Source organism: Danio rerio, chromosome 8 (genome assembly GCF_049306965.1).
Source record: "Danio rerio strain Tuebingen ecotype United States chromosome 8, GRCz12tu, whole genome shotgun sequence".
Lineage (NCBI taxonomy): Eukaryota > Metazoa > Chordata > Actinopteri > Cypriniformes > Danionidae > Danio > Danio rerio.
The window spans coordinates 58,987,438-59,007,595 of NC_133183.1; the positions used below are offsets into that span (position 1 = coordinate 58,987,438).

General features: G+C 37.4%; 1 protein-coding gene across 3 annotated transcripts in view; it reads right to left on the bottom strand.

The window, feature by feature from the left end:
• Positions 1 to 6,294: 6,294 nt before the first annotated feature.
• prickle3 (prickle homolog 3) overlaps positions 6,295 to 20,158 on the bottom strand; it is an 81,345-nt gene continuing 67,481 nt past the window's right edge. For all 3 annotated transcript variants that reach the window (XM_693557.10, XM_005167328.6, XM_021478499.3), the window contains 4 exons: positions 17,905 to 18,234; positions 13,993 to 14,286; positions 12,011 to 12,370; positions 6,295 to 7,261 (listed from right to left, as the gene is read on the bottom strand). In XM_693557.10, coding sequence (XP_698649.4) covers positions 6,846 to 7,261; positions 12,011 to 12,370; positions 13,993 to 14,286; positions 17,905 to 18,234 — 1,400 coding nt within the window. In that variant the 3' untranslated portion in view covers positions 6,295 to 6,845. The remainder of the gene's footprint in view (positions 7,262 to 12,010; positions 12,371 to 13,992; positions 14,287 to 17,904; positions 18,235 to 20,158) is intronic.

The following is a 20,158-nucleotide window of genomic DNA, read 5'->3' on the forward strand; positions in this document are numbered from 1 at the left end:
ATATTTGTCTATTAACATTTATGCATACATAAATGTATGACTTTTTAAATCAAGTAATTTAGTATATTGTACTTATTACTTCTTTTATTAAAAATATAACTATAACTATAAATCATTATGCTAAATATAATGGAAAAATAATATTTGTTTAATACCCTACATATGACTTACGTTTTATTAAAAATTGAACAACTTGTAATATATATATATATATATATATATATATATATATATATATATATATACATATACATATACATACATATACACACACACGCCACTTTATTAGGTACACCTTACTAGTACTTTGTTGGACCAACTCCTTAATTCTTCGTGGCATAGATTCAACAAAATACTGGAAATATCAGAGACTTTGGTCCATATTTAGATAATAGCATCATCACGCAATTGCTGCAGATTTGTCGGCTGCACATCCATAATGTGAATCTCTTACACATCCCAAAGGTGCTCTGATGGATTTAGATCTGGTGACTGAGGAGGCCATTTTGAGCACAGTGAAACCAGTCTGAGATGATTAGCGCTTTATGACATGACGCATTATCCTGCTGGAAGTAGCCATCAGAAGATGGGTACACTGTGGTCATAAAGGGCGGGATATGGGCAGCAACAATACTCAGGCAGGCTGTTCAATTGGTACTAATGTGCCCAAAGTGTGCCAAGAAAATATACCCCACACTTTTACACCACCACCACCTCCTGCCTGAACCGTTGATACAAGGCAGGATGGATCCGTGCTTTCCAAATTTTAACCCTACCATCCGAATGTTGTAGCAGAAATCAAGACTCATCAGACCAGGCAACGTTTCCAATCTTCTATTGTCCAATTTTAGTGATCCTGTGTGATTTGCAGCCTCAGTTTCCTGTTCTTAGCTGACAGGAGCGGCACCCGGTGTGGTCTTCAGCTGCTGTAGTCCATCTGCCTCAAGGTTGAACGTGTTGTGCATTCAGAGATGCTCTTCTGCAGACTTTAGTTGTTACAAGTGCTTATTTGAGTTACTGTTGTCTTTCTATCAGCTGAAACCAGTCTGGCCATTCTCTCTGACCTCTGGCATCAACAAGGCATGTGCGCCCACAGAACTGCCTCTCACTGGATATTTTCTTTTTCGGACCATTCTCTTTAAACCCTAGAGATGGTTGTGCGTGAAAATCCCAGTAGATCAGCAGTATCTGAAATACTCAGACCAGCCCATCTGACACAAACAACCATGCCACATTCAAAGTCACTTAAATCACCTTTCTTCCCCATTCTGATGCTCGGTTTGAACTTCAGCAGATCGTCTTGACCATGTCTGCATTGAGTGTGTGTGACTGTGATTGGCTGATTAGAAATTTGCGTTAACGAGCAGTTAGACAGGTGTACCTAATAAAGCGGCCGGTGAGTGTATATGATTTGTTAAAAAGCTTAAAGTCTAAAAAGCTTAAATACAACAAAAAAAGTGCAATGTTTAGGTTTTGGTGTTTTATTTTTTCCCATTCAACAAGAAAACTTTTTAAAAGTTTCTATATTATATTAAGCCAGAAAGCATCTCAACAAGAATATAAAACCATCACCTTGTTTATATAAAAATACAATTCTAGCATACAATCGTTTGATCTGTATTGTGTAAAACACACAGTGAAGTCACGTGTCTTTTTTTAAGCTCTCATTTACACACAGAGAGGTTTCGCGTGTCAATATTTACATATAATACAGTCGATGAGGAGACACAGATGATATTGTCTTTCCCACATTGTTACGATACGGCCTGTAGTTTTGACTAAATCCAATAACACCAAAACACTGTATTTGCATTTCAAAAAGTTTCACTTCTTGAACCATCAACAAGTGCAAATTACACAGTCCTTTCAAAACCAGTCCAACCAGCAACAGCTATACACTTGTTAAAATAGTCTGGTTCAGATTAAGCACTAATGTGCTAACTTGTACTATGGCTTTATTGGGGATTCAGGGGTTAAATAAAATTAAAAGTACAGTATGTGATATTAAACTGGCTTTGCTAAATGAATGCAATGATCTTTACTCATATATTGAATATAGGATGAATATTTTGTCAAACTGTACTGTATTTACTGTACTAGGAACAGCATCCAAATCACAACAGCTTTGACCCTGAATTCTGTGATCTTGTTTTGAATTTTTCGGCAAAAATATCCAAAAGTATCTGGATGCAGCCTTTATGATGTAAGCTGAGATTGCATCACTCAGCGATGCAATGTCAGACACAATGCACTCAAATGGAGCGAGTGACGTCACTCTGAGGGGTGGGGTTAGGTGAGCCCATTAAAAAGCATTGGATGCAGCTCAGATTGCTCTGCACCAGGTCTGCATCCAGACCCCTCTCAAAATATCTGTTGAAACCTACACGAATATTCATGAATATACGAGACCCAGACTGACTTTAATCTCTGAAGAGTGAAACAATAGTAAAATCTCCATAGGGAAATCGATTTTTAACAATAACCAATTCCCTTTAAAGCAGGGGTGTCCAAACTTTTTGGGCCGAGGGCCAGATGCAAAAAAACAAACGTTGTCGCGCGCCAAATTTTACATACATCACACAGATACGCATATATATATATATATATATATATATATATATATATATATATATATATATATATATATATATATATATATATATATATATATATATATATATAAATACAGTTGAAGTCAGAATTGTTAGCCCCCCTAAATTATTAGACCCCGTTTATTTTTTCCCCAATTTCTGTTTAACGGAGAAAAGATTTTTTTCCACACATTTCTAAACATATTAGTTTTAGTAACTCATTTCTAATAACTGATTTATTTTATCTTTGCCATGATGACAGTAAATAATATTTGACTGGATATTTTTAAGATACTTCTATACAGCTTAAAGTGACATTTAAAGGCTTAACTAGGTTAAGCAAGTTAACTTGTTAAGTTAAGGTAATTAGGCAAGTTATTTTATAACAATGGTTTGTTCTGAAGACTTAAGGGGCTAATAATATTGACCTTAAAATGGTTCATAAAAAAAATTTAAACCGCTTTTTATTCTAGCCGAAATAAAACAAAAGTCTTTCTCCAAAAGAAAAAAATATTATCAGACATACTGTAAAAATGTCCTTGCTCTGTTAAACATCATTTGGGAAATATTTAAAAAAGAAGAAATAAATCAAAGAGGGGCTAATAATTCAGACTTCAACTGTGTGTAGATAGATAGATAGATAGATAGATAGATAGATAGATAGATAGACAGATAGATAGATAGATAGATAGATAGATAGATAGATAGATAGATAGATAGATAGATAGATAGATAGATAGATAGATAGATAGATAGATAGATAGATAGATAGACAGACAGACAGACATACCGACAGACAGACAGGCAGACAGATAGATCATAACAAGAACTGCTGCTTAATTGAATGCATGTAATAGCGATACCCGGTGGTTATTTTTTGAATTACGTTCATTTTTGTATAGCGGGCCAGATTCTATTGATATTTATAAAAAGCCTCGCGGGCCGCCAAAAAACTGATTGCGGGCCGCAGATGGCCCGCGGGCCGTAGTTTGGACATGCCTGCTTTAAAGGGATAGTTCACCCAAAAATGAAAATGTACTCACTATTTACTCTCTCTCGAGTGGTTTCAAACATTTACAAGTTTCTTTGTTCAGCAGATGATATTTTGAAGAAAGCAAAATGACTATTGACTTCCATTGGAAAAAATAAAAAGTACGGAAGTCAGTGGTTGCAGGCTGCCAGCATTTTTCGAAATATCTTCTTTTGTGTTTAACAAAAGAGAGAACTACATAAAGATGAGTAATGATGACAGAAATTTAATTTCCGGGTGAACCATCCCTTTAAAAACAGACATGTGAGCAATGAGCTTGTTAATAATGTTTAACAGTGCAGAAAACTACATTACCCATGATGCTGTACAGACAATCCACCAATCAAAAAACTGCATTGAGCAAAGTGTGCTGCTAAGACTGCATGAAGTAACTGGGACTTTTATTTTAGTGTTGATGTACTTTCAACTGAAACAAAATATTGGGTAGGGGGCAGGACTTTCTTTTTGTGTATCATCCTATCATAGCAAATGAATGGTAAGAGGGGTGTGGTCAAACTGATGTCAATATGGAAGAACCTGTGTTCTGTCGATTTGTCCAACCTTTGTTAAATTGTCCTACCTCCCATTTAAAAAGTAGGTGGCACATTTTGATGACACAATACGCTACCTATCAGATTTTGCTACTAGTGTAAATTTTAATGCAGAGTAGTGTGACATGAAGCTGTAATATCGCTCTAACTCCCCATTCGCATGAGGCGTCAGCTTCAATGCTTACCATTCACTTTGAATGGGTGACGTCAGGCGTTGCCGAACTTCATTGTGGATCTGTCGGCGCCGCTTCAGAGGCATTGCTCGCAGCAGAAGTTGGGACTTGCTCAACTTTTCAAGCGCCGATGTAAGCGTCAGCCAATCAGATTGCTGTATGCAAACACACCAGCTCAGACAGTGGCCTATTGCTGACTAATTTTATTGGCTGACGCTGCTATGACGATCGCGTCAGCCCCAACCTTAGACACACCCTCTGTCAAGCATTGACGCTGAAGCCCTGTGTGAATGGGGCGTTACCCACATAAGCCTGGTTTATACTTCTGTGTCGGGTGATCGCGTGACCCACGGCGCATGCCTTGCGCGTTGTCGTGCTGTTATACTTCCGCATGCTGTTTGTGTTGATCTGCAATAATACTTTCGAAATGCCAGCGGCAGTAGGTGTTTACGTTCCTCTGTATCGAGTTTTTTCGCAGGTGTTTTGTTACTTCTAAACCTTAATGAACAAATAGCTAAAACTCGCTTATTTTGAGGTGGGAACTGGCGGACGTGCAACAACTTTAATCATAAGGTAAGCACAAAAACACACTTTCCCATTTGGAGCTCCTTCAAGAGACTCGACACTTGTAAACACTTGCCTCATCGTCCTCGCCCGCCTCTCGGTCCCAACCACACTCGTCATCGCTACCAAATCGACCAATCACAGAGCTTGCGCTTCACGTCGACGTGTAGTTACATTGTTTGAGAGGTGCGCATCAGAGGTGGGATATCCATACACGCGCAGGCTGTACTGGAGCATACTAGGCATGGGATAACCGTATACATCGATTTGGAAAAGTCAAGGTTTTAAAACCGTCTCTTTTTTTCTGCAATACCGTTCCTATGGTATGAGTAAGATGTTTAGTTTTAGTTTTTTTTTTTTTGGGACAACAGTATCTCCAGCAAAAAAGATTAATTTGTAAAAAAGAAAAAGAAATTGACAAAAGAAGTGAACACTTCATTTAGCCTGACAAGTTTACTGTTCCAAAATATCTTAAATGTATCTCAAAAAAAAATATATTATGTTCAAAGGAGAAAAAATATAATTTTTTACCCAGACATTTAAAAAGAAAATATATTTTAGAGCAGTAATCATAATACCGTGAAACCGTGAATTTTTATCCAAGGTTATCATACCGTCAGAATCTTATACCGGCCCCAATTTTTAATCCCTAACCCCCAATCTCATAACCATTCAAATACAGTGAGGGTAGCATAATCTGATGGTAAGGATAAAGTGTCAGGACACAGGCACTCCAAATGCAGAAGCAAACTTTTTTCCAGTGGATTAACTCGTAGAGATTAATTGTACACCTCATTTGCAAAATAAACATTGTCCATTTTAATTTCACACAGACTATAAGTGCTGGGTCAAACAGCACTTTTGTAGTGTTTTCGTTTGGATTGATTTTAAAACAAAAAAAATTTCCCATATACTTTTGTAAGGTTATTAATAGGGTATATGCTGAGCTAGTGTTGTTCCCATACTAATAAATTTCCGGTGACCCGTTATTGTGATTTTTTTTCCATTTTATACAGTTTCTTATACAGCATCGATGTTGTAATGTCTTTAAAATACAATCAGTTAAATAAACTTTGGCATTCATTTAGTTAATCAAGCGTAAAACGAGACAAAAAGCCGTTTACTCGTACTCGCCCGTCAGAATCGGCAGGCTAGCGCAGAAGCTCCATTGAATATACAGGGGTAAAATAAATGCTCATATAAGACTTGCCGGGGAATAATGTAATTTAATGCAGTGCTTCTTGTACAATCTGAGACCCACTTTATATCAGATATCACTCAGCCAGTGGAGATCGCTCATTTTTAAAGAAAACAGACCTTAAACGCGTCGATTTTTGCAATGGCATACAGGTCACCGGAAGCGCTTAACCAAGGTTACTGGCAAATTAAAGGTCCTATTAGCATGCTTTAGCATATACCCTATTACGTTATTTGTAAGCAAATGAAAATAATAATAAAATAAAATAAATGTAAGTTCACTGGAACAGTCAAAACAAAAACACCGCATGTTTTAATGCATTGGTCAAATCATTTTTCATGCAGGATATTTGTTAAATGTAATATGTAAAATGAAATGACAGTTAAATCCGTTTTTCGAGTACTTTTAGAAACAAAAGTTCAACTTTTTTGCATTAGAAATGTTCCTCGGCTCAATAATTAGTAATAATAACGCCAGCACCCTGATCCTGAAAGTGATATTAGATTATATTTCATCACCTCTATTAAAATACTGGTAGACAGATGCACAGACGGTAAGATAGGGTCTGTGTTTATCATGAAAATATAACTCAAACTTTGTTCTTGATAGAGCAGCTGGTTTATCCAGAGAGTTGTTGATCTCCAGGTTTTAACAGTCATTCCCACACACATACAGCCAAACCAAAAATTAGTCAGACACTAGATATTATGAATTTTGGTTTGACTGTACGTCCCACTCTCAGGACAGTATGCAGTTCTTGTCCTTGTCTTTTTGGCCGAGACTCTGCGTCCTCCTCCTCCTTCTGAAGCTTCCCCTCTGGCTCTTCTCCTCATCCTCAGTCTGTCCTTCATCTGCTCTCTGTCCTGTCAGTTGGGGCGGCAGAGGAATGCGCTGGCCCAGAAAGAAGCCTTCCTCCTCTGAGTCTGAGGAAGAGGAGCAGGTGGAGCAGGAGTCCTCGTGTCTGGAGCGGCTGGAGTACAGGGTCAGGCTGGTGTTTCTGCTTCCATCCGCGTTGTTACTGGACCGCCGTCGTTCCACATCCAGAGTCTCCAGACGAGGCCTGTCGCTCCGTGAACCCCGCGATCGTCTGTAGCGCTTTTCTGAGGAATGGTGTCCTCCGCTCCCCCGCCGAAAATTGCAGTGGTACGACCCATCTGGAGGAAACATGAGCGTTTTGTGGCCAAGGTTATTATAGTTTGGCATTTTTATTTTGACTATTTTTAAATTTGCCGTACATTGCAGCTTACTTTTATTTCCATAGTGGTTTTGGTTGTTAAAGTTTAGCTTTTATTTTGTGAACACCTTTCTGTATAGGTTTTTATGTTAGATTTCGTTTTAGTAATTCTAGTTTGTGAGTTAACCGAACACGTTTTGATCAGTTTTATTTAACATTTATTGTATTTTTTTTATTTTATTTCAGTTAACAAAAATGTTTTTTGACAAAAAGGTTTTGGGCCCTATCATACACCCGGCGCAGTGTGGCGCAAGACGCAGCGCAATAGTCTTTTGGTAGTTTCAGCTTGGCGCAAGAGTCGTTTTGAGGCGTTGCACTAGGTTGTTTAAATAGCAAATGCATTAGCGCTCATTTGTGCGCCCATAGGCGTTCTGGTCTAAAAAGGAAGGCGTTCTGAGGCGGACCGCTGGCGCGTTGCTATTTTGAGAAACTACAATAGATTTTTCATTAGACCAAAACTAACCCGGTCTAAACTCCAGCGCAGAGTTGCGCCTCGCTTACGCACTGCTTAATACGCACAAGAGAGCAATAGGCAAATATCTTTACATATGAAAAAATGTAAATATTAAGGATATATAAAGGATATAATAAGAACAGATATAGGATATAAATATAAAGGATTAAAATATTACAAAACATATTATTTTCTAGCCTACATAAATATGAAAACTCCCTGCTTTTATATCTTCTTCATCTCGGGAGGCTTTTTCAGTTCATTCATAACAATTTGCTTTTGTATAATGTTATTATTATTAGCAGTATTATTTATTATATCCATATTTATATTTGTTTTATTAAAAACAAGCTTAGATTTGCCCACCTGTCAGGTTTTAGACCATATGGGGCATGGCAGGTGTATTAGGATATAACTCAGGTTTTTGAGCACATTTTTTTATTACTGTTCATTTTTTCGTTTGCTGTAAATTAGAACTGAATTTAGAAATAGTTTTGGAATGAATATTTGCGCTTAACAAGCAAAATTAATTAATTATAGGCTAATTGATGTCTGTGCGTAAAGGTTTCCCTATCAAAGAGCGAAAGTGAAAGTGATCCATTATCTCTCATTCTCACGCAGTAGATGCTCTGTTCAACAGTTTTCTGTTAAAAAAACTGTCAATTGTTAACTGTTTGCTAGTGAAATGCTCAGTTTTTCCACTTAGACTTACTTTGAGTCCTGTAAATAGCGAATGCGCTCTTGGCACGATGCAGCTGACTCTTAAAGGGAATAGGAGATGAGACTCTGATTGGTTTATTCTCAAAACACACCAATAACTCATTAAGAAAATAAACTCAACCCTTTTAGACCATGCGCTACGGCGCAAAGCGGATTTTCCCGTCCTTAAATTAGCAAAAATGCGTTCTGACACGCCCTGATAGCATTTGTGCCCTGCGTTTTGCGCTCTGCGCATTGACTGTCAAAATAGAGCCCTTATTCTTAGTTTGCTAAAATAACCCTGGTTGTGACAATTCTTTTACTGTGACTGATAGTAATAGTGCTGTGTAATTTCATTGGCTCTTCTGCAGACACGGTACGGTAGCAGCAGTGGCGCCCCCAGAAAATTTTCTTAGGGGTGGCCAAGTAAGGCCACAACAAATCTTGTGGTGGCACACAAAAAATATGAATTGTGTATATATTGTGAATAAAGAGTAATGTTATATTTTTGTTTTTGGTTTTAATGAATTCCAATAATTACTCTTGAAATATTGTAATTTATTCCGCAAGTACAAGTGCAAACCAAATAAAAATCAATATTTAGTCTAAAACCTCTTTCAGGTAAGTTATTTCTTGTACAACATACAACATATGCCATGTCTAACATTAATGAATTATGAATAATGAATATGATTAATGAATGAATTAATAAACCAAACAAAACCCAACAAAATTTTGAAAAGCAGATTTCAAAATGCATCTAGTTATTTATTTTGGATTTGTGGTTTTCAATCAGATGAAACACAACTTTCTCATTTCAAAAATAATAATTTCTTAATAAAAAGTGTGCAATCTCAGTGAATCAGCTTCGTCAGTGGCGCTGATCAATCCACAATAATTTAGTGGCTGCATTTTATTTATTCATTTATTTATTGAAGTATTGTGAATTTAAGTAAATACATTTAAATTAATAATATCAGCAACTATCATATTGGGGTGGCCACAGGGGTGGCCAGAGTTTACACAAGGGTGGCCGTGGCCACCCCTGGCCACCCCTTGGGGGCGCCCCTGGGTAGCAGTCCCATGATTTTTATGCCAGATATAGTTCCTATTGCCCTAGAAAACTGAAAATTTTCATTTCACCTGAGAGTTACATGATGCAACTACAGAAGAAAAGCTTTAAATAGGAAAATTATTAAAAAAAACTCCTTATTCGTAGATGCTAATGGTCTAATCCGATTCAATGATATATGCTAAGCTAAGCTAAACGAGCTCCCGTCAGTCTCAGAGATCAATTGAATAGATTAAAAACTGGATTAAATGGATTGAAAGTGGAGTGTTCCTCCATATTAATATTTGCTGTTCATTTTATTTTAGTTTTAGATTGTACCTTTATTGGTTTTGTTTAGTTCAGAACACGTGTCTATTTAGCTTTTATATAATTACTTTCAGTTTTATTAATTGTAGTTAACAGAACAAATAGTAGCATTTACACCAGGGCTGCTCAATCCTGTTCCTGGAGATCTACCTTCCTGCAAAACAGAGCTCTCACCCTGATCAAACACACCTGAACCAATTAATTAGGACCAGAACAGCACTTGATAATTACAGGCAGGTGTGTTTGAAATGGCTAGCAACTGAAATCTGCAGGAAGGTAGATCTCCAGGAACAGGGTTGAGCACCCCTGATTTACGCAGTTTACGTTAATCTCTGTCTTAGTACACGATGTAACTACAGAAGAGTCAAGCTTTAAATAGGAAAATGGTCAAAACTCTTTTTTGGAGATGTTAATGGTCTAATCCGATTCAATTATCTATGCTAAGCTAAGCTAAATGTGCTCCTGTCAGACCCAGAAATCAGATTAATGGTTAAAAAAAAATGTTAAAGCTCAACTGTTTAACTTCAGGCAACTAGTAAAATGAGCCTATTTCCAATAAAAGTGTTCCTTCATATAAAAATGTGCTGTTCATTTCCTTTTAGTTTTAGATTGTACTATTAATGGTTTTGTTAGTTTTAGTTCAGCTTTTTTGTGCAGTGCCGACCGGATCTAATTGTAATATTTACACTACTACTTTCTTTAACCTCTGTCTTAATACAAGATGTAACTACAGAAGAGTCAAGCTTTAAATAGAAAATTTATCAAAACTCTTTTCTTTGTGGAGATGCTAATGGTCTAATCTGATTCAATTATCTATGCTAAGCTAAGCTAAATGTGCTCCCATCAGACTCATAGATTAAATGGATTAAAAGTGGAGTGTTCCTTCATATTAAAATTTGTAAAATGAGCCTATTTCCAATAAAAAAAAATTGGAGTCATTTCATTGTAGTTTTAGATTGTATCATTAATGGATTTGTTAGTTTTAGTTATTATATTTAGTTACTATTTAGCTTAAAATATTTACTTTCAGTTTTATTAATTCTAGTTTACAGAACAAATAGTAATATTAACACAGTTTACTTGAACCTCTGTCTTACTACACGATGCAACTACAGAAAAGTCAAGTTTTAAATAGGAAAAATTGTCAAAAATCTTTTTTAGAGTTGCTAATGGTCTAATCTGATTCAATGATCTATGCTAAGCTAAGCTAAAAGTGCTCCCCTGTCAGACCCAGAGATCAGTTAAATGGATTAAAATCAAATGGATCTGAATCAAATGGATTAAAAGTGGAGTGTTCCTTCATAAAAAAAATGGCTGTTCATTTTATTTTAGTTTTTTTATTGTTTTATCATAGGTTAGTTCGGCTTTTTTTGTGAACACATTTCTATTTAGCTTTTATACATTAACTTTTGTTTTTTTTTTAGAAAATCTAGTTAACAGAACATGTGCAGTGTTGACCGAAGCTAATAGTAATATTCACACAGTTTGCATTAACCTCTGTCTTACTACACGCTGTAACTACAAAAGAGTCTTTAAATAGGAACATTATCCAAACTGTATTTTGTAGTTGCTAATGGTCTAATCAGATTCAATGATCTATGCTAAGCTAAGCTAAAAGTGCTCCCCTGTCAGACCAAGAGATTAGTTGAATTGATTAAAAACTGTCTTAAATGGAGTAAAAATGGAGTGTTCCTTCACATTAAAACTTGCTGTTCATTTCATTTTTAGCTTATCATTAATGATAATGTTAGTTTAGCTTTTTGTGTAAACACGTTTCTACTTAGCCTAATATATTTACTTTCAGTTTTATTATTTCTAGTTAACAGAACAAATAGTAATATTTACACAGTTTACATTAATCTCTGTCTTACTACATGATGCAACTACAGAAAAGTCAAGCTTTGACTTTTTGGAGATGCTAATGGTCTAATTTGATTCAATGATCTATGCTAAGCTAAGCTAAAATTGCTCAGACCTGAGATCAGTTGAATAAACAAAAAAAACTAACTAGCTATATAAAATTTTATTTTTAGCTATCTAAAACTAACTATTTAACTAGTAAGATGAGCCTATTTCCAATAAAAGTGTAGTGTTCCTTTAACAGCAGCAAACAGTTTAAAAGTGCATTATGATCTTACCCAGCAGGTCCATTCGAGACGGTACTTGACTGCAAATGCGCAGCCTGTGTCCCAGACTCCCCTCCGCTTCCTCTCCATCTTCCTCCTGCTCGTCCTCATCTCTGTCTCGTCTCTGCATCTCCGGCTGGTCCTCGTCCTCCCACTCGTTCTCCTCCACTGAGTAGCTGCAGCTGATGGGCTCTCTGAAGCTGACTCTGGCTGTGCTGCTGCGTACCGGTGCTGCTGGCAGATCTTCAGCTTCAGTGACCGAGGCCAGAGGGTCCGGAGAATCAGAAGGGTCGAAAAACACAGGCGGCGGAGGAGGCGGGAAAGAGTCCGAGTCATTCAGATCGTCAAATGACGCAAGCTGAGAGGAAATGCCTATAACAGAGAGCGCAAAGTAAGAAATACAGCTTCAGATCAATCAAAGGTCATAATTTAAAGGGTCACGAAACACCAAAACACATTTTTTGAGCTGTTGACAGTCGTATATGTGTCCCACACTGCTAACAACACTATTAGGACACCTATATTTCACTAAAAAGTGGAAATTGCTTGTTTTTGCGTTATTTCAAGCAAATTCGTACTTCCGGTTTGAAACGAATTTTTGAAGCTGCGTCACGGTCATGACATAATAGCGTGTATTCCAGCGTGCAGACTGGACGTCTGTGCCAGAGTGAGTCTTATTACGTCTTACAGTGTGATGCATTAATGCATGAGTAAGGCTTGGTTCAAACCAATCAGCGCGCTCTATTGTGCAACTTCATTAATATTCATTACTGTAATAGTGTTGCTTTTATAGTTTGCTGCAGTTAAGTTTTATTTTCATTTTCTCACTGTGAGAGCTCAGACTCACGTGTGGATTAACAGTGTACGCGACGCTCGACAACAATAACTTACGTGTCTAAGGAGGAACATTGTTTACCTGAGAGGTGTTCTCATCTGCAAACACTGAGATCCGGATTCGCTTGTAGTCTCCTCTTAATAAAGACGCGGCTCTAGTTGCTGGTGATTGTCCTGTCTTTACAGATTTGGTAAGTGAGCGACCAGTGCTCTTTGTTTATTCAGTTTGTTCGTATCGAACTAAGTTAACTATTGCACCGAGTGTAAACATGTTAGCACTACAACCAAACTTTAACCTCGTGTAGGATTTTCACCGCATTTTGTGACCGGAATAACACACGCGGCTTTCTGACGCTACCTGCCGTGTGCATCTAAGTTTCCGGGAAATGCGGAGGGTTTTTTTTTTCTCTCATTCGCCGTGCGGTATCAAACATTGCATGAAAAATACACGCTTAGAGCAGTTCCTCGAATCAAATATCTCATTTGTCGCGAGGGACATGAATGAATTCCCTGAATGAAAGAGCCAAACTGCAGTTAAAGTCCACCGTTTAATAATTTGGCAAATAATTCGACTACAGATGTCCATGTAAACAGTCATTTTGTCCGCTGTGTGTGTGTGTTTTGACTCTAAAAGTCAGGGCGCCCAAATAGACACTCCCACACCTTGCCTCTTTTCTTCCTCCGACACTCCCCCCTAAACAGAGCTGGACACGCCCACTTTTCTGACTTTTTCCAAAGTAGAGGTGTGAAAACACCCTGCTGAAACGAGGGGGTTTCATGGCCCTTTAAAGGGTTGGTTCACTCAAATTGACAATTCTATTATTACTCAGCCTCATGTTGTATCAACCCTATGAGACTTTCGTTCATCTTTGAAACACAAATATTTTACATGAAATCCGAGAGCTCTCTTTGACACATTCAAACATTGTCCAGATGTTTAATATGATTTAAATGCTCAAAGTATTCATATGAAGCTCCAAGAACACTTTTATGAATCAAAGAAACTATAAAAATGGCTTTGTCTGCCTGTCTTCTGCATTAGATCTTCTTTTGTGTTTACCAGAAGAAACTATATGAAATAACCAATGTTGCATGTTTTCTGGGATGAGCTTTGATACTATATTCCTTGAAACGTCCTTGTTGATTAATCTTAAGCACACCTGAACAGCTGCTCTCGATGATGTTCCCACAGTCCTTTACAGTTGACGTGCCTCTAGACGTGCAGCTTGGAGGGAAAGGGCCGAATTCAGCGTATCCATTGAGCTCCACTGTAAACTCCAGAGCGCTGTAAGGACCGTCTGCACTGGGAGTCTCTGATTGGTCCTTGCTGAGTGACCCTGCTCTGTCATTGGCTACAGGACAGAGCTGAGCGGAAGGAAGAGGGTGTGGTGTGCTTGTTCGTCCGTATGGGGGAGGGTCTCCATTCACTAGAGGAGGGAATGATGTGTGAACGCCTGTGAAACAAGCAATTCAATTAGAAATTCAAGATTAATTATTAGTATAATATCAACTCTATTTTTTGCAGTTCTAGACCATATAGGTGAATTACACAAAGAAATTTATATATATATATATATATATATATATATATATATATATATATATATATATATATATATATATATATATATATATATATATTAGTGTTGTCAATCGATTAAAAAAAATTAACTAATTAATCGCATCTTTTTAAAAAAAAATAATCGCGATTAATCGCATTTAAAATACTGAAGCTTGTCATTTTGGCTATTCAAATGTTAAATTATTATAAACGCAAGACAAAAACTATTTAAATTCAAAATATAATTGTTTATCAGAATTAAAATTCTAAATATAATTGTTTAATAGAATTTTTATTTAACTTGTAACACAGATTTCTTCATGTAAACAACATACCCACAATAAACCATCAAGATCCTGGCTTGACAGCCATATTTATTACAGAAATTAAAACACAGGCAAGTTAATGACATTTAAATAAAGAAAACATTGATTTCCATGTTGGATTCTAAGTGGACTGCAAAAAAATGCCAAAATACAGGAAATGCAGATATGGAAAATTTAAAATTATAATAATAAAGTATAGAATACAAACTGTTGCACTCATTGTAAAGTTTTATTGCTGTGAGTTGAGAACATTAATTATAGAGTAGAAACAATTTTGCTTAACCCTCCTTTACATTCATCCAGTTGCTAAGACTAGGAGTATCCGGCAATTGCAACTGCGTTAATTATTTAAAATTAATCACATGCGTTAACGCACTAATTTTGACAGCGCTAATATATATATATATATATATATATATATATATATATATACACACACACACACACACACACACACACACACACACACACACACACACACACACACACACACACACACACACACACACACACACACACACACACACACACCAGCCACAACTTTCTAATCAGCCAATCATATTGCAGCAACTCAATGTTTTTAGGCATGTAGACATGGTCAAGACGATCTGCTGCAGTTTAAACTGAGCAATAGGGAAGAAAGTGATTTAAGTGACAATAGAACATTGGAAAAACGTTGCCTGCTCTGATGAGTCTCGATTTCTGCTGCGACATTCAGATGGTAGGGGCAGAATTGGCATCAACAACATGAAAGCACGGATCCATCCTGCCTTGTATTAATGGTTCAGGCTGCTAGTGGTGGAGGTGTAATGGTGTGGGGGATATTTTCTTGGCACACTTTGGGCCTATTAGTACCAATTGAGCATCGTGTCAACACCACAGCCTACCTGAGAATTTTTGCTGACCATGTCCATCCCTTTATGACCACAGTGTACCCATCTTCTGATGGCTACTTCCAGCAGGATAATGCACCATGTCATAAAGTGCAAATCATCTCAGACTGGTTTTTTGAACATAACAATGAGTTCACTGTACTCAAATGGCCTGCACAGTCACCATATCTCAATCCAATAGAGCACCTTTTGTGGAACGGGAGATTCACATCATGGATGTGCAGCCGACAAATCTGCAGCAACTGCGTGATGTTATCATGTCAATAAGGACCAAAATCTCTAAGGAAAATTTCCAGTACCTTGTTGAATCTATGCCATGACTGATTTAGGCAGTTCTGAAGGCAAAAGGGGGTCCAACCTGGTACTAGATGTGCCTAATAAAATGGCCGGTGAGTATATATTTAACAACAAAATTCATAGACAAAGTAAGACATGAAATAATGTAATAATATATAATACATATAAAATCATACAGTTAAAATTATAGGAGTTTGCAACATTTTTTGAGAGTCTCAAACTCACAAAGCTTTTATTCAGAAATTTTAAATAAAAAGGTCATTTTTTTGACTCAATCCTCAAGAAGCATTTCTTCTTATGTCTGAAACAGTCGTGCTTGTTAACATTTTTGGGCAATTCATAATATTTCTTTATGACATTTTAGTAAAAACGCACTTCAAAAGAACATTTGTTTGAAATAGCAATATCTTACTGTATACTTACTGTATATTTCTATGTATATATAAATAAATCTTTATATGTGGACTGGGATTATTGATTAGTTAGGTTGATTAAGCAAGTTATTGGACAACAGTGGTTTTTCAGTAGCAGATCGAAAAAAAAAACATCATTCTAAAGGGGTTAATAATGTTGACTTTTGCAACAGTTCTGTCAATCCAGTGCAGTCCTGGCTTACAGTTCTGTCTGGTTCTCGAATCTGATTGGCTGACAGCAGTGCAATATTCTGCAATATCAGAACTCTTCACCCTTCTGTATTACTCCACCTACATAGTTGTTTAGATTGCAACTACGCAGTGTGTTTATATGGATAGTGCCTATTTTAAATATTCATAAATTCAGCGCGCTGGCAGTCAGCCTGCCATTCTGAGCAGAGCAAAAATGGTTGACGTTCCGCCACAAGATGGTGACAGAGACCACATAATACGTCCTCAGAGGAGAAAAACAGCCTTTTCTCAGTGTATGTTTCAAACTACAGCTGAAGAAATCATTACAGAACAGTTTAGTGACATTCTAAGTTAATCTCTCTCATTTGTAGGTTGTAGTGCTGTATTTATACCATAGTAATCTGCCAGTGTTTGCTTTGCTTTGGCTGTTTTGAGGTTACTTATGCTGATCTCCTGACTGCAACAGAGAAATACTGGGAAATCTCTTTAGACTGATGGCATTTCATGCTGTTCTGCCTTATAATCTTGAAATGTGAGCAAAATCAGCCGTTTTGTCATTATTTTAGACATTACGCTAGAGAGTCATTTAAATACTAGCTCTAAAGGGACGTTGGTGAAGTAGCAATGGTTTCTGCTGTTCTGACTGTAGATGTGTATAAACGGTGGAAGAAAGTAGTTCCTCTTAAAAAAAGGTTTTTAGACTCTCTGTGTTTGATTTTCTTTTAATATACACGATTGTGCTGTGGAACTGTTGTATAAACGCAGTATCACACGAGTAGCAGTGCGATATGGTTGCATATTGTCACTGGTGGAACACTAAGGCCCACGTGTGTGGCCTCAAGCCAATGCACGCCTCCCACCAGTGCTGATATACAGCCATATCGCACTGCTACTCGTGTGATATTGCTCATATATATATATATATATATATATATATATATATATATATATATATATATATATATATATATATATATATATATATATATATATATATATTTAAGGAAATAAAATAAATAAGATATTCTCCAGAGGAAATTAGAACCTAATCAATAAGTATTAATAGTTGCAATTATATTTTGATATTTAAAAATACAGTAACAAAAATGTAGGGAGAAAACATGCTTAATTATATTTAAATAACCCCTGAGAAACAGAAAAGCACTTTTCTTTAAATCAAAGCCAACATAAAAGTAAATACAGCAAATATTTACATTTTACTTATACTTATTTAACATATAATCATATACACTTATACTTATTTATTGCTTATAATTGTACATTTTATAACCATGCTTTCTAGTTTACATAAACTACATTTTGAATAAATTAGGTACTAATGCATTTGTGTGAAGCAAGCGCCAAAAAAAGATGCATAATAGCAGTGTACCTTTGGTCTGAAGTGTAATCTGTCCTCCATTAGCTGCTGGTGTCCTCTGTATGCTGATGTCGCTGCTGCCCCCCTGTGGCCGTGGTGTGGAGCTGCGCTGCTGACTCTGAAGCGGTTTGTGTGTTGCTGATTTGCTCTGCAGGGCTGAATCGCAGGAGTCAGAGTTTTCCGGGTCTTCCCCGAGCGAGCAGGAGCGGGAGCAGAAGATGAGTCCTCCCCGTGGCAGGAACGGACGGCCCAGCAGAGGGAGCCGACAGCAGGCGCAGCAGAAACACTGCTCAGACGCATGCCAGTGCTGGCCCTCATACGTCATCTGACCCTGGTCTATACCTGCACACACACACAGAGAGAGAAAGAGTAAGATGAAGCACACACACATACACACACACACACAGCGTGAGATAAAGCACAGGACAAGCCCTTCAATCATGGAACATCTCTATCAGGAAGTGCAGCATTTCTCAGTAATTACTGGGCTTTTCGCTGCCATCATCGACAGGAATGTGAGTTGAGCTCAGAGCAGCACATCTGGAGCAAAGCTGCAACTCTCACACAAAATCACTTCCACCAGAGCTCCAGTCCAGAAATACAAACACAGGGAAATGGGTTGATGGTGAAGCCCAGCAAACACAACACATACTATCTATATGGGTAGATCATCAGGTATAAATATAAAAAGTCATATTTATGTAGTTTGAAGGGCGGCACGGTGGCTCAGTGGTTAGCACTGTCGCCTCACAGCAAGATGGTCGCTGGTTCGAGTCCCGGCTGGGCCAGGAGGCATTTTTGTGTGGAGTTTGCATGTTCTCACTGTCTTAGTGTGGGATTCCTCCAGGTGCTCTGTTTTTTTTTTTTTTGGTGGATATTTAATCATGCAAAAAAACAGATATGTGCGCATATCTAGAAAATCTTGAAGGCAGGTGCACGATCAAAGAACAAACGTTAGTAGCAAAAGATTCAAAGTAAATCGGCACACTGCCACTTTAGCTCGAGTCTTTAGACGAGTGTTCGCTGAGGCCATCTTCCAGCCTAAACCACGGCGAATGAAGCTCTGCACAAGACTTTTGGCCAGCGGAGAAAGTAAAATGGTCGTGCCCAACTGAGTCTGGTTCTCTCAAGGTTTTTTTTCTTCACTCCCATCAGGTGAAGTTTTTTTTCCCTCTCCGCTGTCGCCACTGCCTCGCATGGTTCAGGATTGGTAGAGCTACGCATCGATGAATTTGCTCTTCAGTGTTTGAACTCTCAGTAATGATTAAATCACACTGAACTGAGCAAAACTGAACTGAACTTAAACACTAAAACCTGAACCACACTGTTCCAGTTACTATGACCATTTATGTGAAGCTGCTTTGACACAATCTACATTGTAAAAGCGCTATACAAATAAAGCTGAATTGAATTGAATCAAAAAGAATTTTATTATTGTCAATATCACAACGTTTCGACCGACATCGCCGTTCATTTTAATGCATTGAAACATAACCTTGCGACGTTGCGATATATTGGCATTGAACAAGTGAAGGTGCCGAGAAGGGGTGGCGATGTTGACAGACTTTTATTACAGAGGGAAGCGTTTTACATTTACACACTAAACACTTTATCTCCCAGAGGTTTAAATTTGGATTTTGATTTAAAATCCTTTTTGTAAGTGTATTTGCATTCTGTATTGTTGTATACTTTTCCCAGATATGGGTTGCAGCTGGAAGGGCATCCGCTGCGTAGGGACTTGCTGGATAAGTTGGCGGTTCATTCCGTTGTGGCGACCCCGGATTAATAAAGGGACTAAGCTGACAAGAAAGTGAATGAATGACATGTTGTATACTAAATATGTACATAATGTTTTTTGCCCCTAGGTCTACTGGCCTTGTGTTTGATCAATGTGATTTTGTGCAGGTGTGATGCGCTATATCTATTTAGCCTATAGAATACTGTCTCCGAGGAAGTCTATAGTGAGAATTTGTATTTGTATTTTAAATGTTTGTTTGTAATGGGATGTATGTTTTTCATATTGTTAGATGTCTATTATTGTATGCAAATGTTCCTGTTTATCGGCTTGTTAGCTGATTGTGATAATTGACTGCAGGTGCTGTGTAGAGCTGTTTGACTATTTCTGGAGAACTTCCATTTGCAAGGCTTTACCTGATGAAGACCATGTCGGTCGAAACGTTGTGATATTGACAATAAAAAAATTTCTTTTTGAGAGCTAAAGTGGCTGTGTGCCGATTTGCTTTAAATCTTTTGCTACTAATGTGGA